This window comes from Lucilia cuprina, chromosome 3 (assembly GCF_022045245.1).
Source record: "Lucilia cuprina isolate Lc7/37 chromosome 3, ASM2204524v1, whole genome shotgun sequence".
NCBI classification, from domain to species: domain Eukaryota; kingdom Metazoa; phylum Arthropoda; class Insecta; order Diptera; family Calliphoridae; genus Lucilia; species Lucilia cuprina.
In genome coordinates this window covers 30,174,274-30,201,210 of record NC_060951.1, presented here as the reverse complement: position 1 = coordinate 30,201,210, position 26,937 = coordinate 30,174,274, and the positions used below count along the sequence as shown (strand labels likewise).

The 26,937-nt window shown below is 32.4% G+C and overlaps 4 protein-coding genes across 4 annotated transcripts; 2 read left to right on the top strand and 2 right to left on the bottom strand.

Moving 5' to 3' along the window:
* Window positions 1-313: 313 nt before the first annotated feature.
* Window positions 314-3,387, bottom strand: LOC111679869 (dynactin subunit 4). Its single transcript, XM_023441471.2, has 6 exons — window positions 3,158-3,387; window positions 2,945-3,090; window positions 2,732-2,868; window positions 1,478-1,795; window positions 792-1,416; window positions 314-724 (listed from the first exon to the last, which is right to left on the bottom strand). The coding sequence occupies exons 1-6, from the start codon at window positions 3,284-3,286 to the stop codon at window positions 514-516; spliced, it is 1,566 nt and encodes a 521-aa protein (XP_023297239.2). The 5' UTR covers window positions 3,287-3,387; the 3' UTR covers window positions 314-513.
* A 361-nt stretch (window positions 3,388-3,748) lies between these two features.
* Window positions 3,749-6,957, top strand: LOC111679866. The gene is made up of 3 exons (XM_023441467.2): window positions 3,749-5,847; window positions 5,911-6,637; window positions 6,709-6,957. Exons 1-3 carry the CDS (start codon window positions 3,890-3,892, stop codon window positions 6,784-6,786), a joined length of 2,763 nt encoding a protein of 920 aa, XP_023297235.2. The 5' UTR covers window positions 3,749-3,889; the 3' UTR covers window positions 6,787-6,957.
* Window positions 6,958-7,389: 432 nt separating this feature from the next.
* LOC111679876 (protein rogdi-like) lies at window positions 7,390-12,478 on the top strand. Its single transcript, XM_023441479.2, has 6 exons — window positions 7,390-7,480; window positions 8,395-8,466; window positions 8,536-8,667; window positions 8,731-8,888; window positions 11,240-11,360; window positions 11,425-12,478. The coding sequence occupies exons 1-6, from the start codon at window positions 7,445-7,447 to the stop codon at window positions 11,665-11,667; spliced, it is 762 nt and encodes a 253-aa protein (XP_023297247.1). The 5' UTR covers window positions 7,390-7,444; the 3' UTR covers window positions 11,668-12,478.
* A 4,433-nt stretch (window positions 12,479-16,911) lies between these two features.
* On the bottom strand, window positions 16,912-25,309 carry LOC111679870 (lambda-crystallin homolog). Its single transcript, XM_023441472.2, has 3 exons — window positions 25,110-25,309; window positions 24,543-24,921; window positions 16,912-17,559 (listed from the first exon to the last, which is right to left on the bottom strand). Exons 1-3 carry the CDS (start codon window positions 25,154-25,156, stop codon window positions 17,023-17,025), a joined length of 963 nt encoding a protein of 320 aa, XP_023297240.2. The 5' UTR covers window positions 25,157-25,309; the 3' UTR covers window positions 16,912-17,022.
* Between the last annotated feature and the right edge of the window lie 1,628 nt (window positions 25,310-26,937).

Here is a 26,937-nt window from a genome sequence, read left to right as displayed (position 1 = left end):
TATACATATGGCTGCTAAATAAAAATATATAAAATTAAAACCACAGGCTTTAGGTTTCAATTTTTATACCTGAAGGTGGGGTAAAAAGAAATAAAAAGAAAAAAGGTTCCGAGGTCTTAATGCCACACGTAATTGGAAATAAAAAGAAAAAAATAATCTCAGGATTGAATTTATTTTACTAGTTTTTCGTATTTTAGTATTAGAGTCTCCAATTTATAGATCTATAAGGCCTGTCACAGAATTCCACTCTGATTCCTTCGAGAGGAATTAATTCGTAGTATCCATTTTGATTGAGAAAATCATGGAGAAGTTATTCTATGAATTCAATACATATGTATATTTCATTTCAAGCTTAAAATTAAAAGCCAAAGCTTACAGAAAATAAATTAATCAATACAATAAACTTAAGTTCGTAAATGCGGCAAAATCTTAACGATCTCATTACAATGATGTCCAATCTTCAAATTTACTGCATTTACCAATTAATCTTTCCATTTTATAAACCTCCAACTATCAACCTTCAATAGAACCAACTTTAACAAAAACACGACAGTTTAAGTTGTGAGTAGTTGGTTCCTTCTTTTCCGGAGTATTAGTAACGGTATTGACATAAGTGTAAAGTAAATTAAAGCCAACATAAACATCCTCTCCTGGTTTCAAATCAGCATCGGGAGTAAATTGTAAACGTAGTAATACCTTATTGGATTTACGCCAAACAATAAATCTGCAAATAAAAATGTAATAAAAAAAATAATATAAATTTTTAAAAATATAAAATGCCATCAACTCACTTAGGTTCCTCTTTTTGTGCTGTCTGGGGTTCCTCATCGAATTCCTTTGAGTCATCACGTAAATTTAAAGTAAATTCCGTTTCCAAAGGTATTAGTTTGGAATTAACTTTTTGTTTCACCACTCTGGGCTCTTCATGTATAGACGTTTGCCTTACCAACGTAGTATTAGTTAAACTATTTGCACCAGTTAAACTAGGAGAACCAGTTAAAGATTTCAAAGAATCCATAGCAGTAGCAGCAGTTAATGAAGTATCCTTTAATGTGCAAGAACGTTTAAACTCTTCAATCAATTGTAATTCCTCCTCCAACGAAGGTAATTCCATGATTTTTATAATCATATCATGCATAGTTGGATTACTTAGTTTCAAAGTAAATGAATTCAATTGTCCGGCCTTAAGCGGCTCATCACAACTGACCAGCAAAACATCTGGCACATGATAACTAGCAAATAGTTGTATGCGATATTTAACCGAAGTAGGATGATATTCCGGTTTAATAACATTATGTTCACACTGACGACAGCGTAAAGAACGTTTAATCCACATGCAACGACGTTGCGGATAGAGCTTGTTAATAGTAAAGGGTTGTTCACAAGGTTGATTGTGACGTTGTTTAACCGTAGTAACTTTTTAGAAGAAATCTTAGTTAAACTAAACATTTTTGTCTTAAATTTATTGTTTACTTACTGTTGCGCAAATTGATTTTCTGTGTAAAAATACTGTCTGGTAATTCACCCACATCAGCACTTTCTATTGATGGTGCTATATTGACTGGTTTAGCTTTTTGTGTATTCTTGTCAGACCAGCCCATTTGTCGTCGTATTATGGATACAGTTAAACCAGTACGATCGGTAAGACTGGGAAATTTGTGGGCCTTGGGAGCTTTACGTCTTAAGTACTCTTGCCGTTCTTGTTTATCCTGTTGCACCACAGCTTGATAGTATTCGGCCAAAGCATTAAAACGTGTTTGATAAGCACATTCATTGTCAGGCCAGGCTCCAGTAGCTGGAAGAATATTAGAGTATTTTTTTAGTAAATTCTATATTTTTAGAGAAAATGTATTGAGAATTATGGAAATTTTCTGATTTTATATAGAATATTTGGCTTTTATATTACTTTCTTTAAATAAATAAATAAATAAATAAATAAATAAATAAATAAATAAATAAATAAAGCTAAATATACTCTTTTTCCAGAAATGTCTCTTTATACCCTACACCACTATAGTGGGGAGGGTATTATAAGTTTGTGCTGATGTTTGTAACATACAAAAATATTGTTCAAATACCCACCTTTAAGTATACCGATCGATTCAGAATCATTTTTTGAGTCTATTAAGACATGTCCGTCCGTCCGTCCGTCTGGTTGGCTACCTTTTTATGCCATAATTATGTCAAATATTCTACTATCTCTTTAAAAATTGGCACAAATAAGTTTTATATAAATATAAATGACACTGCAAATTTTCATAAGGATCGGCCCTTATTTGACCCTAGCTCCCATTCAAACCCCTCTTCAAGAAATGTCTTAAACGTCTAAAATTGACTTGTAACTATTTGTATCGCAATGAAACTCAACAAAACTAACTGTCATTTAAAAATATATCCTTTTCCCAAATGTACCCATGATCGGCCCATATTTGACCTATATAAGGGCTCATTTAGAAATTTTAGTTTTTTTTATCAATAAATTGCTTAAATATTTTGGAATTATGCAAATATTCAACATAAAAGTTTCTTTATAAAAAATAAAAATTTTAAAAATATACTCATGATGTAGGGTATTATATGGTCGGTCATGACCGACTATATTTTCCTACTTGTTTTATATAAAATTTTCGTAATATTTCTCTTTTATAGAAAATTTTTCTTAACCAGAAAATTTTCATAAAATTTCTCTTTAATAGAAAATTTTGTAAAAATTCAGAAAATTGCAACCTACCTACAGCTTGATCTGGTATACCAACATCTCTTGAAGTCCAACGACATGCCAAACAAGATAAATAATACATTTTCTTAGTAATAACCTTAGAAGCATCAGGTTTAGTCTCCTCGCCTTCCTTGGTCTCATCTGGCTTTCTAAGAAAATTACAAAGCAAACACAAAAATTATAATTAGCTTATTCTAATTAAATAAACTACAACATCCAACTTACTTCTGTACAATTACAGTGGTGGCACGAGCCGACAGAGTATGTTGACAACAAGGACAATCAAAACAATTGGCACAACAATTTTTCTTGTGACGCACCTCCGAAGAGGGTATGTTCTCCAAACAATTTGAACAGAAATGTGAATCAACCTTAAAAGGTAAAAATGACAATAGAAATTAAGAAAATGTTTTGTTTAACCAGTTAATTATTACTCACTTCGTGGCAGACACAGAAACCACACCTCAGCTTGGGACAGTGGCGACAAAAGAACAGTTTACTTATGGGATTTAATATGCCGCAGGAGCAAGCATATTTTACCACACTATCTTGCATAAAGTTGGCCATTTCTTAGGAAAATTTTTATTATTTTCGTAAAATATAACAAATGCAAAAAAATTGCAAGTTTTTTCTTATTTGTTGTTGGACGAATGACATCAATCCACTGAACAGCTGTCAAAGGTATAATTTTTGAACTTGGCACTACATTTATTTGGTAATATCATTGTAGTGTTTTCAAAGAAACCTATGTTTATAATTTATATTGCTGTAAACGAAATTTTCATGTCTCTGCTAGTGTTTCAGTTGATTTTTTATCTAATTTTAATTTTTTATATTATAATCTAGTCAAGGAGGTTAAAAATATTATTAGTTTTAATATTTTTTATCTAAATGTTTAAAATTGTGTACTATGCTAATTGCTTGTTTTAAAACTGTAAAGTTGTCAACACTTTTTTCACCATATTGTTGTGTTACCTTTTTCCCAGTATTTTTTTTTGGTTGACAGGTAAAAACACTATTTTTTTCTTTCAAGTTTTAAAAAAATGCCGCTTGATTTTTTGAAAGGACTATCGGAATTTTTACTTAAATGACTACAAAATATAATAATTCTATAAGACAAAATATTAAAATAGAAAACATAACGAATTAATTTAAATACTTTTCTTGAAAATGAGTGATTTAAACTGTGCTAATTTAATAGATTTAAGTTTAGAAGATGATGACAGTCCCTGTAACATTCCAGCACCAATTAAGACTGAATTTGAACCACTGCCGTCCGTGTCTTTAATAGAGGACCCACCACTTTTTATACCAAACAACTGGCGCAAAAGTTTAGATAATAATCCTTTTGATTGTGTACAAAAATTGGCTGATCGTATAGATGATCCTTTTGATATAGTGGAAAAAGAGGCTTGTTGGAAGGCACAACAGGCACTGAAACCTAAACCAGAAGTAAAACTAGGCAATCTATTGTCTTTGAGTGATGATAATCTACTAGATGAGGAGCAAATGCCGGAAACTCCTCACTTATTGGCAGAAGAATTAAGTAAATTTAAACCACCCGAATTGGAAGAAGAAAGTCCGCCTATTATGTTATTGGAAAAGCAACCACCAGATAGTGTTAGTGGCCCCGAAAGTGACTCTAATCTGAACAGTAGTGCTGAGACCTCAGCCTCGGCTAAGTTAAAGAAAAATATGGAATATCGCAAAAGATTATTAAAATTGAGTATTTCCAATGCCGCTTTTAGTTCGCCAGTAGCACGTAAACCATCCTTGGAATTTGAGGATATATTGGGTACTCCAGTCTCTTCGATGTTATCGCGGGCTGCAGAATTTGGCGAACATATGTTATCCTCAGAGTCACCTTTAAAACTAGTGGAAGATGAAGATATAATATCACAAGAACCGCCCAACTTTATTGATTCAGAGAAAATTTTCGAGGCTGATTTGGAAATGTTAAAAATTCCCATATTAAATGAATTGCCTTCACCAGCAGTAGAGCCAATTTCTATTAACACCACTCCCATTACACCCGATGTTGTTAAGAGTGCCAACACTTTCGAAAAGGCTTTACCCAATTTAGAAGCGATTAAAGCTAAATTGAAAGCTAAACGTGATGAAATCAATAATAATCAACAACAGGAAATTTCCTCTCTTATACAGAATCTAAAATCCTTAATAACAAGTGGTGAAATGGTAGATAAGAATAAAAAACAACAGGCTAGTGAATTATTGGAGTCTCTTAGTTCAGCTCTAAAACCTGCAGATGCTGAAGAAACCCTCAAACCGGTGGATATGTTAGGCGTACCACCACAACCTATTAAGCGACAGGGTACTTTCGATCTTGAGCTACAGACTAATGAAGAGAACGAATTTAGTAATCGGCCCTTGGTACAGGACATGCCTAATTGTATGACTAGTTCCTCGGCCACTTATGATGGTGATAATCAGCCTCTGGTGCAAGAAATGCCCAATTGTATGATTAGCTCCTCGGCCACATATGATGGTGAATCTACCGAGGACAAACAAGATTTAAATTTACCCGAAATTGCCCCCTTATCACCACAACCTTCAAATTTTGATTGCCATTATGAAGATAATAATGTTGGTCCCAATATGCAACCTGATGTCAATGATATTATGGAACAATTGAGTAAACTTTTCATTAACAACTCTTCTGATAATCCTTCCACGAATCACAATCCTACTTTTATCGTAGTCATGAATGCAAATCAATTGAATCATTCTCATATTAACAATTCCCAACAAAATATTGTGGATGCTAAACAACGATCTGCCCTAGTGGCTAGTTATTTGGAAAATTCCATTAATGATGGTTCGCCGGACTTGACAAAAGTCAATCCAATGGGACGTCGTCGTTCTCAATCGCTGTCGATACATGATAAAGTAAAGATTGTTCAATTACCCCTACAGCCGCCAACACCACGCAGCATTCAGAAGCAACAACGGATAGAAATGGATGATTCACCACCGGTTACGACTACACCACCTACCGCAGACAAGGATACGCCGGAATTTAAGACACCAGCTCGAATGATCAGACGTAATTCATATTCCAGTGGTACACCGTATACAGCTCAAGTGGGTGTTAGACGTACCGGATTTGGGTAAGTAGTATTTAAAGGGATTTCATGTCCAAAATCATAAGATTTCTTTCTAATAATCCCTAGATCTGATAATAAAAATCCTACAAACATACGAAGAACACAAACTCTGGATACTCATCATGAAGGTCAGCAACAAGCGATTGTTAGACCTATGTCTATGCCATCTAACAACTTGCCAACTTTTAAACCGGATCTTAAGAAAAAACCTAAACACAATACAGAATCCATTATAAAATCTGGTCCCCTAAAGGCTACCATACCTGTAAAGAAAGTAGCGCCCATGTTAAAGACTTCACCTCCAACACCTGACAATAATATGGGCAAGTCTTCAACACTTCACAATTCATCGCTACAAAGTCTACCAAAAGTTGGCAGAGTACCCACAACACCCATGTCAGCAAAAGGTACATCATCTAGCTTGGGAGTGGGTTATCCAAATGCTTGTTCTACCCCAGCGGCTTTTACTTCGCCTTTAAAACGCACCACAGGACCGGTTAATAAACCACGTTATTCTTATATGTCTGCTACACCTAATCCAAAATCGTCATCCTCCTCGAATTCGACTACATCAGCGGGTTTAAAGAGACGTACTATTACGGAATTCAAGGCTAAGTCTCCATTAAAACCTCGTGTTAGCAGTGTTGGCCTAGCAGCGGCTGCTGCTGCAGCAGCTTCTTCATCTAGAGTTTCAACTAGCAGCTCCTCACGTCTATCCACATCGGCAGGAGCTAGAATTTCTAAAACACCTGTAAAACCTCAGGCCTCAGGCAATACAGCCACAGTGAAGCCGGTATGTTTTGTTTTATTACTTTATATTGTTTGTGTAGATTTTATTTGTTTCTTTATGTGTTTGCTTTTCAGACAAGCCGTTTGAGTTCTCGCATATCCGTTGGTGGCTCTGCCTTATCGACCAGAAATAAGGAAAATAAACGTCCTTAATTTGATATACATATATATTTTTTTGTCTTATTTAAATAAGTATCCTAGATATAAATAGATTTACTGTTGACTCCTTATTTTGTTTTACTTTTATACCATTTTGCTAAATTTGTTTTCAATAAAATTTTTATAAATTTCTTTTTGATCAGTATTAAAATGGAAAGAAATTTATTTAACATTTTCTATAAAAAGGCAAATTGTGTTTTTGAATATTTACTGTAGAAAGAAAATTCTTATAAGAAGAAAATTCATCTTCAAAAACGTTCAGCGAAAATATTCTATTAAATTGTAAAATTTTTCAATTTTATAAAAAGAAATAACATTTTCTAATAATTTGCTAAGATATTTTAGAATAATATATTATGTTTTTGTATAATTTCCTTCCCTAAAAATTAATTACAACCCACTGTCTAACAGTTCTTTTGATTTAAATTTGTTGGCAATTGCCACTTTCTTGTCAGTGATGTTAAAACAAATACTGGGATAAATTTCCATTAAACTAAAAACAAAAATCGCTAAATTCGTTTCACTGTTAAGCTCTCTGTCACAACAACAACAACACAACTACCCAACAGCTGATTGGATATAACAATATAACAACAACAAAAAATAATGGTAACAAAAAACTGCATACAGTTGTCAAAAATTGCCACAAACAATGGCTGATATCGAAAGTGAAGAGGTGAAGAACCTTGTAAGTGTTTAATTAAAATTTAAATTGTTAATATAAAAACCATAAAATAATTAATTAAAATTACATAAATCAATGGAAAAGTTTGTAAACTTTATAAATAATATGAAAAATAAATAAAATTAATAAAGTTTAAGTGTTAAATATTTGTTTTAAAATTGGTGAAAAAAAAATTGCAGACCCAATTTCAAGAATGAAAAAAAAAACAACCAAACAAAAAATCAATATTTTGTATGGTAAAAAAACCGAACAAGTAAAAGAACAACAAAAACAACCACTACAAAAGAAAATGAATTTAGAACAAATACAACAACAACAAACACATACATTTCTTAATATAACAAATAAAATGGTAAAAACGGTCAGACTGTTCTCCATATGATACCCTACAGGGATAAGTTGTTTCGAAAGCGAGACTCAAAACTCTTTTGAATAGCGAAAAGAGATTTATTTGTGCTTAATTTGTATCTTGATAACAACATGTTTAAGGGAATTTTGTTAAATATGTGATATGTAGTGATTTCCAGAAGATGAAATCCAAAAAATCAATTTAGAAAACGATTCTAAATGGATTGGTATGTTGTAGCTGGAGAACAAACATGTTGCAACCTACTCTTATAAGGGTGTAGGGTAAAACAACACACACACTTTGCAAACGCTGTGTGAAAAAATACCAATACTAAATTGAAATTGAAAAAAAAACAAGTACAAAAACAAACTAATTTATTACTACCAGATTTACACAATGTGTTTGTTTGTGTTGATTGCTTTCAATAACAAGAAGAGCAAAAGTACTTATTGTTTAATTGAAATATTTATTAACTTTATTTAAAGAAAACATACATTTTGCACAAAACCAGAATATACCAAAAATAAAATTTGCTGTTTAAACTTTTTTTGTAATTTTAAATTTTCAGCAAATTGAATTTGAATGGGTAATGAGGGATGAGGTACACTCTATACTTAGAAAGTTAAAGGAAATATTAGTGGTAAGTGTTGAACACTAATAACAACATGATTATCAATAAACTTAAATGTATATTTAACTTTACTAAAAGGAATGTGCTCGCCGCTTTCCGGTACCTCTATACGATAATGAGGGCAAGCGTACAGAAAAATTCCATTTAGTAGCAGCCCAGGAACAGTTGAAATGTTCGGTAACATTGACGGGTGATAGCATAACACAAGCGGTAGGTGTTCTTGTTAATATATAAAAACACAACATCTTTAAAAAAAAATATTTGTTTATGCAGGACATCAGTTTCAAATTAAAACGTTCCTCTAGTCAAGTTCAACGTACTGCTATTACTTCAGATGCCCCCTGGAAATTGCAACAAGTACAAGACGCTGCCAATCATTTGCAACAGGCCATCAATCACATCGATAATGTCGATGAGAATTATAAATTTCGGTAAGTCTTTTACTATATATTATTTATTAATTGCTATAAATTATTTTCTATAATAAAACAAAAAGGTTATTTAAAAGAAAAAGATTAGCTAAAACCTAAAGCAATGTATTGGTAAAATGTTTGGAAATTTAAAACAAGATTAATAAATAATTCTACAAATGTTTTCTGCAAAGAGTTTAGTTTAATTAAGTTCTAGTTTAGTTCTAGGTCAAATCTTGCTCAGTTCAAGTTCAGTTCTAGTTTACTTCAGTTCCAGTTCTAGTTCAGTTCTAGCTCAGTTCTAGTTCAGTTCTAGTTCAATTCCACTTCAGTTCTAGTTCAGTTCTAGTTCAGTTCTAGCTCAGTTCTAGTTCAGTTCTAGTTCAGTTCAATTCTAGTTCAGTTCTAGTTCAGTTCTAGCTCAGTTCTAGTTCAGTTCTAGTTCAGTTCAGTTCTAGTTCAGTTCTAGTTCAGTCCTAGTTCAGTTTTACTTCAGTTCTAGTTCAGTTCTAGTTCAGTTCTAGTTCAGTTCTAGTTCAGTTCTAGTTCAGTTCTAGTTCAGTTCTAGTTCAGTTCTAGTTCAGTTCTAGTTCAGTTCTAGTTCAGTTCTAGTTCAGTTCTAGTTCTGTTCTAGTTCAGTTCTAGTTCAGTTCTAGTTCAGTTCTGGTTCAGTTCTAGTTCTAGTTCAGTTCTAGTTCAGTTCTAGTTCAGTTCTAGTTCAGTCCTAGTTCAGCTTTGTTCAGTTTTGTTCTAATTAAGTTCTAGTTCAACTCTGTTTCAGTTCAAATTCATTTCTAGTTCAATTCAAGTTCTACAAGAACTACAAGTTCAGTTTTAGTTATATTTAAATTAAATCAGTATATGCGAAAATCTATAAAAACCGATTCCTATATGAATTTCTTAATTCTTATTGAAATGAATCATAATTCCTTATAAATACAAGCATAAAGTACGTGAGAGTAATCAAAAAAATCTTACTAAATTTTATTTATCTATCTTATAATAACATAAGTAAAGTATATATTACTTTGTTAAAACCTCACTTTAAGTTCTTATAACTCAAATTTTCACTAAACAAGTGACACATTCATTGTTTAGGTCGGTACTTTTATAAATTCCAATAAATACAATACAGATGTTTGTTTTTATATATAAAATAAACTGCCATTGAAATATATTTCATATATATACTAGTATATATCTAAACTAATGCTTAGATTATATTTTTGTATTTTTACCTGCACACAAAACATGTATTGTATCTGAAAACTTAGCTTTTGATATTAGATGATTACATAGTTTAAAAATAAATTTCGTTAACGTACGTGTAATTATTTGGATTCACTAATTTATTATTAATGACTTGGATGTTAATAAATAATATATATACATATATACAGCATCTTTATTAAATAAGATTTATTTATATAAAAGCATCGTTATAGTATACATATGTATGGCATTTATAAAAACTGAGGTTTAATTCTTGAATTTTAAAATAATTGTTTATATGTACCTGTATTCAACTACATGTGTAATAAAAAAACCCCAAACATTTTACATATTAAATTGTAAAGGCAATATATTATTTGTAAAGAGTTTTAAAAAAAAATGTAAAATTTGCCATTACATAGTTCAACTCTAGTTCTTTTTCAGTTCTAATTACATTTAGTTCTACTTCAGGTTTAGTTCAGTTCTAGTTCTAGTTCAGTTCTAGTTCAGTTCTAGTTCAGTTCTAGTTTAGATCTAGTTCAGTTCTAGTTCAGTTCTAGTTCAGTTCTAGTTCAGTTCTAGTTCAGTTCTAGTTCAGTTCTAGTTCAGTTCTAGTTCAGTTCTAGTTCTAGTTCAGTTCTAGTTCAGTTCTAGTTCAGTTCTAGTTCAGTTCTACTTCAGTTCTAGTTCAGTTCTAGTTTAGCTATAATTTAATTCTAGTTCAGTTCTAGTTAAGTTCTAGTTCAGGTCTAGTTCAGTTCTAGTTCAGTTCTAGTTCAGTTCTAGTTCAGTTCTAGTTCAGTTCTAGTTCAGTTCTAGTTCAGTTCTAGTTCAGTTCTAGTTTAGTTCTAGTTTAGTTCTAGTTCAGTTCTAGTTTAGCTATAGTTTTAATCTAGTTCAGTTCTAGCTAAGTTCTAGTTTAGTGCTAGTTAGGTTAGGTTTTAGTTCTAGTTTAGTTTTGGTTTAGTTCTAGCTCAGTTTTAGTTCAGTTCTAGTTTAGCTCTAATTCAGTTCTGTTCAGTTCTAATTCAGTTCTAGTTCAGTTCTAGTGTAGTTTTAGCTGAGTTCTAGCATTGGAATTTTCTATAAGGATATTTATTTATTTAGTTATTTAAATACAAGTACAAATTGGGTTAAAAAAAATTTTGAAAAAATTTCAGATCATCCGAAGAAGTTTTGCAAATAATCACCGAACTAATAGGAGCTTTACAACGTGGACGCACTAGTCTTATAATACCAAAGAAAAAATCTATAGATGATTTAATGAAGGGGCGAAATATGGTAAGTACTTTTTTTATATATATATTTACATTATTCAGAACATAAATTAATAAGAAAAAATTAGAAATCTTTATCGCCCAATCTACCCGAAGATCAAGCAATATCATTTTTCTTACAATGTCATAAATTGATCATAGCAGTCTATCAATTGCTAAATGTTCAGGGTACTATGAAAATGGAGGCAACACAGGCCGAATGTTCGGTAGGTTGGCTTAATGATGTTTTAGTATTATTTACCGTCGGTTTGACTTTATGTCAACAGCTCAAAGATAAAATGAATGCATTTAAAATGGATACTATAAGTTAGTAAAATTTATATTTGAAGAATATTTTTACAAAATTACAAGAGAAAAAAATTCCCCATTTATTTGTGTTTATATAAATTTTATTTAACAAACATATATAACAAAAACTAAGCCAAGTTCATATATACATACATTTAGAAATATGTATGTATGTCACTAATTAATGTACTTATACTACAAACAACAACAGCAACAACAAAAACTAAATAACTACTAACAGTATGTGAATGTATTAATTATTGTACTTAAGCTCTTTAAACAAAAAAAAAACTAGTTATTAAGTTTATTTAGTTAAACGTAAACTTGAAATGGACAAGAGTCTAGTGAAGGACTCTTTTTAATTTTCTTCATTTTAACTAAAACAAAAGCAATTTGTTTCTTTGTTTTTATTTTAGTAAACATAATAAAAAAATAATCCTAATTAATTAATAAAAATGCATTGCTAAAAAAGGGTTAGTAAACTAAAGTTAAATATTTAAACAAATATTTTAAACAATGCATACAATAATGACAATAACATTTAAGCAAGATTATTTAAATAAAAAAAAAGTAGAAACCAAATAAATAACATAAAGCTTATAAATTAAGTAAAAAAAGCTTTTATGTTTAATTAAATACCCCGCTCCCCCCGTTTCAAAAAATTCCAAATGTTAATGCTTTTAACCGTTAAATTTGAAGTTTATTAAGTAAACAGTATTTTTTTTTCTTTAGAAACAAAGATCTCAACTTATTTGCTTTTGTTTATTTGTTTTTTTTTTTTAATTTTATTTAAACTATTTGCCAGTATATTATTTTCTTTAAAAATCTTTTATAAACGGTTCAATTTTTAAATTATGTGTCAATTTAAAAGTTTAACTTAAAAATCTTAAATTTATCTTCATCAATGAATATTTGCAAATTTACAGTGTGACAAACAATGTTAAAAATTATTAAAATTTTTTACTTTTTGAAATTGATAAAAAATAAAAATACAAAAGATTTATTATTAAAAAAAATAACACAAAACACATTTTTAGTTGTAAAAAACAAAAGCAACCAGATTTTTAATCGTCTGCAACTTGTTTTGTTCTGAATATTTGAAAATTTCTGAATACTTCAAAGATATTGAAGCAGTAATACCAACTGTAACTATTTGTCTAAAAATCGATAGAAAATTTTGAAGAAATTTGAAAAAACAAGAATCTGGATACTAATTTGTTCAAACCTACTCTATACAGTAATTAAAAAAATCCACTGAGTTCTGGTATTACTATTAGACCAAGACGATCTTGTTATGAATTTACAAAAAAAAAAAAAAAAAAAACAGGAAATTTGATCGATATAGTTATGTGGATTCTAACAGGTCCATATTGTTAATCTGTAGAACACTTCTTGGACATTTTTAAGACGCTTTGTAAAGGGTAATTAAAAAAATACACTGAGTCCCGGTATTACTATTACACCAAGGCGATCTAGTTATGAATTTACCAAAAAACAAGTTCGATCGATATAGTTGTGTAGATCCTAACAGGTCCATATTTTTAATCTGTAGAACACTTCTTGAAAATTTTTAAGCCCCTTTGTAATGGTTAACAAGTTTTGGTGCATTCATTAGCCGTATTTTCGTCAGATCAAGTCGATATATTAGAATGATCGAGTCTCTAAGAGCAGTCATTCCATTCCATCTCCATTTAAATTCTAATTCCATTACAAACCAGCTGGTTTCATTGATAAAATTGAAAATATGCTTAAGATTTATCCCAAATAGCTCCTCCATATCTGATGGAAAGGAAGTACCCGAGTGATTCTCAGTGAAGGCCTATTAGGTTACGTTAAGAAGCGTTATACACCATAAAAACAACGGTTTATATATCCACTCGAAGACCACATAAGATTCATTGTGATTACCTTGAAGAAGTGAAGATTCACAAGCAGACACAAAGAACTCTACAAAAACAAGACATTGAAAGTCGGAGTGCTTTACATGAGTGCCTGTCCCTATCTCACGGTGGTACTTTTCCAATCACTGGGTGATTAAAAAAGTAAACATCTTACCACTGCCCCTTTGTGTTTCTTACACGCTGGTTGCAATTTTCGTACATAGATATTCTGGTCCATGTACAAGCATTTTGCTCAAGTACTCAAGCTATTTAATCTCTTGTCATAGTAGTCACGTTGGGAAAGGACAGGTGTCATGAGCAAGCTCAATCTATGCAATTACCAAGTCAGGCAGTAGACTGTTAACACCATGTCTTCCTTTAAAGCCCAGCCAAAGAAATGACTAATTCCCCTGACAAAACCTAGTAGATTGCAAGGGTTGTGTTCCACAATTTCCTCTAATTCATCGTAAAACCTATTCCCTAGCCATTTCAGTCTTATATTTTGTATACTAGATAAATAATGTGCTCGATCGTTTCTACTTCCTCTTCATTATCACATAAACTGCAATAGTTCGGTATACTGTTATCCTATTTACTCAGAAAGAAAGTTTCTGACTGCGTCTATCTAGTCCTATAAGTATCTTGCTGACACCCATATCACTGAGTGTCCTGTAATTACAAATTAAAATTTCTAATTCCATTGTGATGCCCTAGTATTAATAACTTCTTCCCAAATTAAACCACCTGGTTTCATGGATAAAGTTGAAAATATATTATTGATATATCCTCCATTCGGATCCTTTAAATTAGAATTACTTATTCCGTTCCTATTATTTCTTCAACCAGACCAAGAATCTCAAGCGCTCAGTCTGACTGCGAAATTGGTTGGTCCCTTTGGTTCCTTTGTGATACCTGTAAATATATTAAAGAAGGAGGAAGAGGACATAGAAAGTTATGGTAAGAAAGATAGTGGCGAGAAATTAAGGGGGTATTAATAAAAATAGAGGACAATATAGATAAAAATTGGGATAAGATAGTCAGAGAGATTAAGTACTTAAACGGAAAATGCCTGATAAAATCAAGTTAAGATCAAGTGAATATGTGGTGGTTACTATATAAGCCCTGTACTCATGCTGGGCATATATCGGGAACGGCGCGGTTGCTCCCTTAGATCACTGTTTTAGCAGAACAACTTTTGCTTTCCTTGGGGGGTTTGTCACTATTTCAACGGTGGACGACCTCTAAGTAAGACTTTCATGCGGTATTGATGGTGTTTCTATAAATGATGATCGAAACGGCTGTATACAAATTACGATTCAAGATATACCTTGGGGGTAGCATCCAACTGTGTCATGTTAAAGTTGGAATGATCCCTTATAAAACATTGTTACAGCATCGAATATTGCTCTAAACAAATGCATGTTACAATGTGTCTGAATCTTAGAAACATGAGTACGTTTAACTTTGCATTTAGATTGGTTTTGACCTAATAGGGCCTAAAACAGTCGGACAAAGTATCGACATTATACCAACAGCCATTTTAGAAACAACGGTTTTAACTTACAACCATTATACATACATACGGAAACCCAGAAAGTGTGAAGACATTATAATGTGTATCGGTAATATTTTTCGGTTATACCCTGGTGTTTTGGCTTCTGAAGGAAGAAACTTCTGTTATACAGAACTGTTCACATGTCATTCTCCAAACTTGTTTGAATTATTTCAATTTCACAACCTAACAGTCATGTTTCACTTAGACTGCCAGGTTGTCACACGTTGGTTCGGAGAAACTCCACTAAACGACCTGTACTTTTTAACCCTTTCACGCAAAAAACTAAACCGCTGGACTTTTTATGGATATGAATTCATTTTGACGTATATTAGTCGTTTTTGGTGAAAAGTGGAAAAAGTGTTTTCGAAGGATATCACAGATTATTATCCTTTTTAGATTGTAATGACATCAAAGTAACGCTTCAAATCGAGAAACATTAGAAAAAAATATGGGGATACCGGTGTCCCATATGCGTGAAAGAATTAAATAAGTAGATGGAACACCGAACAGAGTTTTACAAAAAGTATTACTTGCAACCTAACTCTGAGGATGGTTTAACGAGAGCACTCGTTTAATGAAGACAACGCATAATTTAGAAACAGTTATACGAAGTAATGAATTAAACTTGTTCACATGAGACCTAACTTTGTCGAGATCAACATACCATACAAACCATAATGTCGATGACAAGATGACTCAGACCTGAATAACGACTGATGCTAATACAAAGGACTCAGTGCGAGTAAGACGTAACTCTGTCAAAAGTTCTGCATCAAACACCAGCATTATCTTAATTAAACAAAATGTGGATGTCGCGATGACTCGGACCTGAATTGCAACTGACTCTAATATTGAAAATTCATGGTTTTTAGAAAAACGATTTTATCCAGTTATTTTAAAAGTCTTTAGCTTTAACCAGGAGCCGAATTATTGAATGAACTTTCTTATCGAATTAACCTCAAAACATCGCCAATATAAGTGAAACGTTTGTTTCCTTGAAATTTTCATTTCCTTCGAAGGAAAAATTGTTATTGTGAACTTGTTGTGAAGAATTCATTCACAATAGCTCATTTGTATGCAACAGCTGTTTAATGTTTACAAAATTCCACCAAAAAAATTTCACAACAGGGGAATTTTTTCACGACAAAACATTTAGTGAACGAAAAAAGTGAAAAGGGAACATATTTCACGTAAAATAATGATTGGCAATGGGGGTGATTGTATGTTATTGAAAAAAGGAAAATTAACTATAAGTTGATGGAATAGCTAGAATGACTAAAAGTGTGTTAAGAATTTATTATTTCGGAAAGAATCCTTTCAATATTACATTTTTAATATTTTTCGATTATAATCATTTAAAATAACTGAAATTGTTTTTATTTTAATTTAAAATAACCAGTGAATTAAATATGTAAACATTTTAAACATTATTATTCTAGTTTAATTAAGAAAAAATCTATTAAAATATTTATAAAATTTACTCTATTTAACTTTTACTTTCTATTCCAAAAAAAATTCCTCTAAAAATCTAAAATTTTCACTTTGTCTCAAAATGTCGTTACTAAAATAAATTTTAAATAATTTTAAGAACTGATTTCTTTAAATGGTACTTAATTATATATTTTAGCTAGTAAGTATATTTAAATATAACAAATTGTTTAAAAAAATCATTAATCAATTGTTCTCTTACACAATAATATTATTTAAAAACAAGAAAAATTTTATTAAAACAAAAAAAAAAAAATGATTTAAAGTATTAAAGCACTTTTAAATGCAATTTAATTTTACATACATACATATATACATATACAAGAGAATAATGTGAAAATAAAATTATTTAAATATAATTGTTATTATTGTTTAATATTTAATTAATTATAACAAAAAAAACGGCATGATTTAAAGTTTCAATAAAAGATGTTAAGAAAACAATAAAATAAAATTTAGTTTTGATTATTCAACATTCGTTTCATAATACTCAATTGGGTCAAGCAATTATCACGATAATTTCTGCGTTCAGCCAATTTATCCAGAGGCACCATTTGTTCCAATTGTTTAGCTACCGCTACAGCAGTGGGTCCCTCCATTTTGGGTGTTGGTTTAAACGTTTTACTAACAGCATAAATGGTATTGGTATAACGTTCAAAATAGTTGGTCATGCCTTCGGCATTAAGATGTGCAGTTTCCAGGGGTCCCAAGAAGGCATAACGCATACCTAAACCATCTGACATAACACTATCAACATCTTTGACATCGAGTATACCATCGTTAACCAAATGCCAGCATTCGTTGAGTATAGCGTATTGTATACGATTGAGAGCGAAACCTTCTATTTCACGACTCAGTGTTACGGGTTTCTGACCAATTTCCTCCATAATAGCACGAGTTTTGGTAACAACTTCAGGTTTAGTCCAGGGTGCGGGTACTACTTCAACCAGGGGTACATAATAGGGTGGATTTACGGGGTGAGAAACGAGGACCTTTAATGTGGGATGGAAAAGAAATAAGTTATTAAACGATATAGTTATTTCGTTATATATATTTGTAATAATTTTTATTTAAATAGTAACAGAGAATCTGTCTTCTTCACAAAACATATAATTAAGCAAGATTACGCTGGACAGGAAGTCGAAATGCTTTAGGTGAACAGCTGCCTTGAAGGCATAATTTCATAGATTAGTTAGTTCGAATAGCTTGAGCTACAAGATTTTTGCTTGAACCAACAGAACCATCTACAAAAATTACAACAGGCGTGTAAAAGCTGTGATACACTGTTGTTAGATCTTACAAAGTTGGCAGTAAAATGTGCGAAAAATGTTTAGTAACAGTGTCAACTTACAAATTTTGTCTCTCAGTATTGTCAGTAATGCTATTTCTAACAACGTTGTAAGATCTGACAACCGTGTATCACAGCTTTTACACGCCGGTTGTATTTTTGTACATGGTTCAGTTGGTTCAAGCAAAGTTCTTGTAGTTCAAGCTACTCGAGCTATCTAATCTATGACCATTGCTGACCCGTAGCTTATCTTCCGAGATGCAAAAACAACACTTTCGTTTACAACCACACAGATGGGATGGGTTCTCAACACATCTAGAGACGTAATCTTTACACCGAAACACGAATCCGTCAAATAAGCCGAGGACTTTTTATTACTCTGGTAAGAACAGAGTAATGCCTGAACATACCTGGAATTCTATGGTATCCCTTGTCATACGGGATGAATGAAGGGTAAGGTCCGTATATCCATACATTCATCCCGTATCATATACAGTTAACATCAAATCATTTCTAATGCTCAGTCCCACAATCACTTCTCCGGGGTGTTAACTGTTGTCTTGGCAACAGCGGCGAACTTATTTTGAATTATAGACTTAACTTTACATCAGTCATTCAATCGACATTTTCTTTCCCCCGAATTTAGGGTCACTACGTGCACCTCTCTCCAATAATCGGGACAAGACAAAGTCCGAAACTCAGGACGGCGAACTACCATTTCTAATGGCAACAGATAAGGTGGTTCTCTGGATTCACCCCATGTCAAATCATTTCATGGAAAGGTCTAGAATAAATTTGAAATCACCACTTTATAGTCACGGCGGACTAAAGGTACTGCTAGCACCTTCTTTCACCGGGATTGCAATAACAGAAATATAAGAATCTTTCATCAAGGTAACATGCACCCGGAGTGACTATAGAAAGACAAAGAAAGATGAATATGTAACAAGAATTCCTAGACTAGGTTAGTTTTTTGAGCATGAAGCTGCGCGATGAAAACCTAGTAAAGTTTTTTTTTGGATCCAAATTGATAATTTTGTAAAAATAAATCGATAGAGAGTTTGAAAACATAAAACGTAAAAGGAGAGATGAAAAGAATGAAGATGTGATTAGAGATTCAGTACCGTTACATCCAGTATATAGAGAATTGGACAAATAGGCGAGATCAAACAGTTTAAAGGGCCTTTAGAAGAAGTTGGACTAATTCCACTTCTAGTAAACTCATTTTTATGACTTCTTCAGAAGTTATCATACAGAAGAATTTTTTGTATGAAAGAGCTGTAGTATTTCAAAAAATTGCGTTTTTATGGCAGATTTTAATAACTGCACTATTTTCAGTTCTTTCAATATCGTTCCAACTCCAAAGTATTAGTAATGTTATTTCCATATATAACTCTGTGTCCCTTGATCTAAATGCGGGTTATGATTGAATATCTCGCTACATTGTTTAGTTTAAAACTATATTAAAATCTCGAAAAAGTGGAAATGAAAAATCAGCTATAGTATCCCGATAAAACCTAGCAGAGTTGTACCCGGAAATGTATTTATGTGCTCTGTTCTAATATCTTAAATATGGACAGTTTTGCAAACACTATATCTCAAAAACCAATTATAATGGTGCCAGGTTCTAGTTCAGTGCAGCTCTCTCTCTTTTTAATCGTCAATATAATCTCTTGTTTATCGCCAATAGAAGTGACAATTTTATTTCCTTGAATATTCATTTCCCTCGAAGGGAAAATTGCTATCGTGAACTTGTTGTTCATTCAATTTCACAAAAGGAGATTTTTTCACGAGAAAAAGTTTTTAAACGAAAAAAGTGAAAAGGGAACATATTTCACGTGAAATGATGATGGGCGATAGGGGTGAATATGTAGGTCTAAGGGCGGGGATTTCATGTAAAGATAATCTACATTCTTTGTTTAAACCTAGTTAAACCTAGTTATTATTTTAGTTTAACTGGGTGTTATTGGTCAATTAAACTTTGGAAGAACAAAAACTTAATAATATTAAAAGTGCAATTTTCTAATTTGTTTTGTTTTATTTATTATTGTTTAAAATGTTTATTTAACATTTTTCCAAAATTGTACATTTTACAAAAAGTATTATTTGCAAAAAACAGCTGTTTATTGTTTAGGTTTTTGAGTGAAAAGTTGGCAACACTAACAAAGTTAACTGAACTTTAATCCATAACTGAAAAACACAATCATCGATTAAAGTCCGCACAAATTTGTTTCGAGTTTAATCTAACAGCAAGTTAAGCCTAGTTTAACTGAGTAGTAAGAAACCTGCCCTGAATTTCCTCTTGATTAACTAACGGTAACGTTTTTAATTGAACCCGTTTTACGGTTATTATAGCTTATTTTTTATACCATTTCACATGAAAAACTGTTGTTAACGTTTTATCTTATCTAATATTGTTCGTTGTCCCGTTGAAACAAACTACTATATATTTGTTCGTCTTAAGTATTTAGTTTACACATTTAGAGTGCATATAAAGATTATTATTATTTGTTTTATTTAATTTAACAGTAAAGTAAAACTACTTGAATTATAGCTTGTTTATCGTTATCTTTGGAAATTAACAACCTACGACAAGAATTGATACGCTTTTTAGTAGAATTTATCAAAAAGTTTTTGTTTTTCTTATATGTTGGTTTCCTTTCCTTTAAAAGCATAAATGATTTATGACCAGATATTACAGTTATTTTAATTGTCGTTCCAAAATTTTTTAGTTCTAAAGTTAGCCGCTTATAGGTATTCTTTTTATACCCTTCACCTACGTGAGAAGGGTATATATAAGTTTGTCATTCCGTTTGTAATTTCTATAATATAATTTCCCGACCCTATAAAGTATATATATTCTGGATCCTTATAGATAGCGGAGTCGATTAAGCCATGTCCGTCTGTCTGTCTGTTGAAATCAGTTTAGCAGTTCCCAGATATCGGCGAGATCCGAATTTTCGATAATTCAGTTAGACATGCTTTCAAGAAGATCGCTATTTAAAATCAGCAAAATCGGTCTATAAATAACGGAGCAAAAATCCGAGACAACCTCTGAAAATTTCATCAAAAAAGACACATTTTTTCATGCTTTGTTAAAAAAGCAACAAAAATACTGTGAATTGGATAAAAATGTACATGTGCGTGTGGAGATGTATTTGGTTTTATTCAGCTGTGTATTTTTTTCTGTTCTCACGAAGGTAAGTGGGTATAACAAGAACAGGTAATACAGCTCATATTTGTTTGAGGGTGGTAATACAGTTTGACGGTGGTATTACAGTACAACGGTTAATATTTCTTTCTGCTACAGTTTATATTTGTTTGTTTCTGCTACATTCATAAGAGAAAAACATACGGCACATTTCTTATAGATAGACGGGTGAGTGAGGTCCGCCGTATCACACATTCATCCCGTGCCATACCAACTTATTTCCAACACTTAGCCCCACAGTCACTCCTCTGTGAGTTATCTGTTGTTTCGGCAACAGCACCGAACTTATCCCGAAATATTGACTTTAACTTACACCAGTCTTTTAACTCTTCCCGCGAATTTGGGTTTTTACCACAGCCACTATGCGGATATCGAAGAAACCTCAACCAACTGACCAGCCAGGACATAGTCCTGCACCTATCTACCTCCGGATTGCAATACACCAAAATGGGATCTGGTGGGATCTATCAAGTCGGAAAATTATACATATTCCTGATCCTTATAGATAGGGCAGTCGATTAAGCCATGTTCGTTTGTCTGTCCAGCACGTCTGTCTGTTTGTTGAAATCTGTTTTTAATAATTCTGTTAGATAAGCTTTCGGGAAGATCGCTATTTAAAATCAGCAAAATCGGTCCATAAATAACGAAGATATGAGCAAAAACCCGAGACAACCTCTGAAAATTTCATCAAAAATTGAGATTCTTAATCATGCACCTCCACTCCAATGTTAGGCATTTTATAAACATAGTTGTCAAATATTTAAGTTATTAGAAAAAAATTTTCTAACAACTTTAAAATTTAATATAAACTAAGATACTTATTTATTAAATAATTAATAAACATTTGTAAACTATTGCATTAAATAACCTTCAGTGTTTAATTGGATTGACCACTTGCTGAATATTACATACATATTTAATATAAATTATTTCAATTGCATTTATTCAGTGCATTCGTTATTATATTCAGTTTGTTTAATTGCTGATAACTGGGCAATTGTCTTTTTGGTTTGTACTGATTTTAAAAAATTTCATTTGTTTTTCGCTATCTCTGTTATTTGTTGCATTTCCTATTTGCTCTATTTGGTTTTTGATTAATTTGTTTAATGATTTATTTCGATTTACAAGCTATCAACAAGTATTAACGTAGTACGTTTGTTATTTTTCGAGATAAGACTAAGGTGATATTTGCATAATCTATTTGTGGACCAAAAGGTACCGAGAAATGTTTTTCATATAGATTGTAATCTGTGTCAATTATCAAAGCATATGCTGACATATTGAAAAGCAAAACCAAGGGTCGATTGAATGAGCTTTTATATCGATAGCAAATTTCCATATTTTCATGATCTGTTCATAGAGGAAAAAAGAGAGATAGATCGAGTGGATATTCGTATTGAAAACTATTTTCAGATGTTTAGTCTATTACTTCTCGATTCGATCACAATAGTTCGGCACCAAATTAAAAGAATAGCAAGTTGCAGATATTATACAGTTGGTTTGTGCTAAGTAAAATAGTCGACCAATATTATACATCTCCGGTACCATAGAAGATCATCATATAACAAATTTTACTGATTTATCTCCTGTATGTGATCTGTAGTTTGATTTCAAGGATTTCAAGCCCTATTCGGGAGTTCCGTTGTATGTGAACTAGATGAAATAATGGACCGTTCTTAACCATTTTTCAATAGGCAATGCCCCTGGGACAATGTTAGATCATGTAGCAAATTTTATTGAATTATCTTCAAAATTGCGGTCTGTAGTTTGATCACAAGGATTACAAGCCCTATTCGGAAGTTCAGTTGTATGGGGACTAGGTGAAATAATGGACCGATCTTGACCCTTTTTCATGATCTGTTTATGGACCGAATAAAGTTAGAAGATTGTAATCTGAATCGATCATGAAAGCACATTTCTAAATTAAGATTACGACTCGATTAAAGATTGATTGATTGGGTTCAGGTGCATGGTGGGGGGGGGGGTGTGCTAATTAAAATAGTGGACCGATATTATACATCTCCGGTACCATAGAAGATCATCATATGAAAAATTTTACTGATTTATCTCCTGTATGTAATCTGTAGTTTGATTTCAAGGATTACAAGCCCTATTCGGAAGTTCAGTTGTATGGGGACTAGATGAAATAATGGACCGTTCTTAACCATTTTTCAATAGGCAATAGGCCCCTGGGACAATGTTTGAACGTGTAGCAAATTTCATCTGTAGTTCAAAATTGCGATCTGTAGTTTGATTACAAGGATTACAAGCCTTATTCTTAAGTTCAGTTGGGGACTAGGTGAAATAATGGACTAGGTGAAATAATGGACCGATCTTGACCATTTTCAATAGGCTTCGTCCCGGAACAATAAAAGATCATGTACCCCACTAAAGTGGTGTACTGGACATAAAAATGATCAGTAATGAAAACTTCTGGAGGATAGTCTTCTAGTCTGTTAGAATGGTGGCCGTAGGATCGATTTCCATCTGAGGCAGTGGTAAGGAGTACAACAGTTCCGGCGGATGGCAAGGTAAATACATATATGTGTATATTAACTAATTATGTATTAAAACAAGTAGGAAAGTATAGTCGGCCATGACCGACCATATAATACCCTACACCATGAGTATATTTTTAAAATTTTTACTTTTTATAAAGAAACTTTTGTGTTGATATTAAAGCAATTTATTGATAAAAAAACAAAATTTCTAAATGAGGCTTTATATAGGTCAAATATGGGCCGATCCTCGGTAAATTTGGGAAAAGGATATATTTTTAAATAACAGTTAGTTTTGTTGAGTTTCATTGCGATACAAATGGTTACAAGTCAATTTTAGACGTTTAAGACATTTTTTGGAGGGGGGTTTGTAAGGGGGCTAGGGTCAAATAAAGGCCAATCCTTACGAAAATCTGCAGTGTCATTTATAACTATATAAAACTTATTTGTACCATTTTTTAGAGAGATAATAGAATATTTGACGTAATTATGGCATAAAAGTTCAAATCGGGAGGTACGGTTGTATGGGGACTAGGTGAAATAATGGACCGATTTCAACCATTTTCAATAGACTTCGTCCCTGTGCCAAAAAACATGCTTGGTCAAATTTCATCAAATTATCTTGAAAATTGCGGCCTGTATCTTGCGCACAAGGTTTGGACAGCCAGCCAGCCGAACAGACGGACGGACATGTCTTAATCGGCTCAAAAAATGATTCTCAATCGATCTGTATACTTTAAGGTGGGTATTGGACCAATATTTTTGTATGTTGCAAACATCAGCACAAACGTGTAATACCCTCCCCACTATAGTGGTGTAGGGTATAAATAGCAAAAATCAGGGACCTTGATTAGGCTTTTGTATCGACAGTAAATTCCCATAAACAGATAAATCAAAAATGTGCTCGATTTTTTGTACAATATCGAATGCCAACCGATCTATTCATAACAAATAATCTAAAATCTTTATAATACTCACATTTGCTTGATGTTTCATATCTTTACTAAACAACGATGGCAAAAAGGTACTAGTCGAACTGGACATAATCGTATGAGGTTCAACTACTTGATCCAATTGTTTATATAAATTCTGTTTCATATCCAAACGTTCGGGTATACATTCCTGTATGAAAATAGCATCCTTAACCAATTCCTTTAAATCGGTGGTACCCGAGAGGCAAGCAAACTGTTGGGCAGCATTTAATTTACCACGTAAGAGACCTCTAGTTTCTAAACTTTCCAATTCTTTTTCGGTTTCTTTTAAAGCAGTTTCAACTTGAGCGGGTAGAATATCATAAAGGGTGACTTGATAGCCCACCGAGGCAAATAACATAGACCAGGAACGACCAATAAGACCACTTTGGAAAAATAAATAAAACAAATTATTGTATATATTCGATTATATCACATAAACAAATATTAGTTGCAGTTGTAAACAAGTTAAACAGATGTCTTTTTGTTGTTGTTGTTGTTGTTGTTAGCTTTAAGTAGGTCACCTTTAGTTGTTTTTATTTTATTAAATCTCGAGCAACCGCTCCACACTTACCTGCCTACTATACCAATTTTTTCTCTTTTACCGGTTACAGGTGCCATTGTTTTGCGTCGTTTTTGCTTGGGTGAACTAATGTTGGTTGAGTTATTTAATAGGGTTTGATTTAATTAATTTTAAATAAATTTATTTATTTCCTTTCAACACTTTACTAGCCGGTGTTTTACCTCCAACTGCCCGTAAACTTTTAAATTAAAAACTTGTCATTCATCGAGTTAAGTAAACTTTTCTCTGTTCACTTAACTAAAATTCAGCAAAGAAAGCTTTCTCATTCGCTCTTTTTCAAATGAATTTTGAGTGGAGCATTAAAGAGAATTAAAAACACAGAGATAAGGAGAACAGCAATTATTTAATTTTATTGTTTTGTTTTGAAAAAGTTTTGTTTGTTGTTCTTGTATTTGAACAAGTTTATTTGTTCGGACAGTGATATGAAAGAATAAAATCTTTGAAATATTAATTAAAATCGCATCTAAACGAGAGGACAAAGAGAAATCTCCTTTGTTCATTCCACACAGCAATAAAGTCTTAGGTTAGGTTGATAGGAGGATGTATACTTCATCAAATCGGAAGAAATACACATAGGCCACTATCGGGCCTGTTGTGCGCTCCTTATCATGAACAAAAGTAGATTTTGCCGACGTTCCTCTCAGGATTCTGACTCGAGGTTCCTTTAAGGGAAGTATGTCTTGGCTTTGACTGTGTATTAGAAGACATGGGGCTCTTTTTATACCCTTCACCTTCGTGAGAAGGGTATATATAAGTTTGTCATTCCGTTTGTAATTTCTATAATATAATTTTCCGACCCTATAAAGTATATATATTCTGGATCCTTATAGATAGCGGAGTCGATTAAGCCATGTCCGTCTGTCTGTTGAAATCAGTTTTTAGAGGTCCCCAGATATCGGCGAGATCCGAATCTTCAATAATTCAGTTAGACATGCTTTCGAGAAGATCGCTATTAAAAAATCAGCAAAATCGGTCTATAAATAACCGGTCCGAGACAACCTCTGAAAATTTCATCAAAAAAGCCACATTTTTTCATGCTTTGTTAAAAAAGCAACAACAACACAGTGAATTGGATAAAGATGTACATGTGCGTGTGGAGATGTATTTGGTTTTATTCAGCTGTGTATTTATACCCTACACCACTTTAGTGATGATGTTTGTAACATACAAAAATATTCGTCCTATACCCACCTTAAAGTATTAAGCTATGTCCGTCCGTCTGGCTGGCTGGCTGTCCATGTAAACCTTGTGCGCAAGGTACAGACCGCAATTTTCAATATAATTGGATGAAATTTGGCACACACGCTTCTTTTGGCCCAAGGACGAAGCCTATTGTATTGGTTAACATCGGTCCATTATTTCGACTAGCCCCATACAACCGTACATCTGCTACAAGGGTATATAAGATTCGACACAGCCGAATATAGAAATATTACTTGTTCTTCTTAGGTTTATTCTCAGTTGTCAATTGTTTGGGAGACCTGATCCTCTTTGCTCAGATCTTGTAAGGGAGTCGGATTTTTCCTTTAGAGTGTTGTTGGATTGACTAACTATGATTTTCTGAAGCCTCTTTTTCAACTTCCTCCTCTGTGATCGAGTTAGTCTTTTCTTAGTAATAGGAAGATTAGCTATGCTATCACTCACCTGTTTCACCATTTGCTTTACTTCGTCCTTTTTGAGATTTGCTATAATAGTGTTGTTTTTATAATCTGAGGATTCAGAGTCGAAACCCTCACCTATATTTAAAGACTGAGGTAGCTTAGAGCTTTCTCCTTCTCTTTCAAACCTATGTTTTTGTCAATGTCATGCTGTACACTTG

Bases quoted from the DNA above. Each gene is read 5' to 3' on its own strand.
- LOC111679866 (XM_023441467.2), top strand. From the start codon at position 3,890: ATGAGTGATTTAAACTGTGCTAATTTAATAGATTTAAGTTTAGAAGAT. The intron at 5,848-5,910 runs GTAAGTAGTATT...AATAATCCCTAG, and splicing joins GTTAGACGTACCGGATTTGG to ATCTGATAATAAAAATCCTA. The intron at 6,638-6,708 runs GTATGTTTTGTT...TTTGCTTTTCAG, and splicing joins ATACAGCCACAGTGAAGCCG to ACAAGCCGTTTGAGTTCTCG.
- LOC111679876 (XM_023441479.2), top strand. From the start codon at position 7,445: ATGGCTGATATCGAAAGTGAAGAGGTGAAGAACCTT. The intron at 7,481-8,394 runs GTAAGTGTTTAA...TTAAATTTTCAG, and splicing joins GTGAAGAGGTGAAGAACCTT to CAAATTGAATTTGAATGGGT. The intron at 8,467-8,535 runs GTAAGTGTTGAA...CTTTACTAAAAG, and splicing joins AGTTAAAGGAAATATTAGTG to GAATGTGCTCGCCGCTTTCC.
- LOC111679870 (XM_023441472.2), bottom strand. From the start codon at position 25,156: ATGGCACCTGTAACCGGTAAAAGAGAAAAAATTGGTATAGTAGGCAG. The intron at 24,922-25,109 runs GTAAGTGTGGAG...ATTTTTCCAAAG, and splicing joins AAAATTGGTATAGTAGGCAG to TGGTCTTATTGGTCGTTCCT. The intron at 17,560-24,542 runs GTGAGTATTATA...CCCACATTAAAG, and splicing joins ATATGAAACATCAAGCAAAT to GTCCTCGTTTCTCACCCCGT.
- LOC111679869 (XM_023441471.2), bottom strand. From the start codon at position 3,286: ATGGCCAACTTTATGCAAGATAGTGTGGTAAAATATGCTTGCTCCTGC. The intron at 2,869-2,944 runs GTAAGTTGGATG...TAATTTTCTTAG, and splicing joins ACCACTGTAATTGTACAGAA to AAAGCCAGATGAGACCAAGG. The intron at 725-791 runs GTGAGTTGATGG...TTTTATTTGCAG, and splicing joins GCACAAAAAGAGGAACCTAA to ATTTATTGTTTGGCGTAAAT.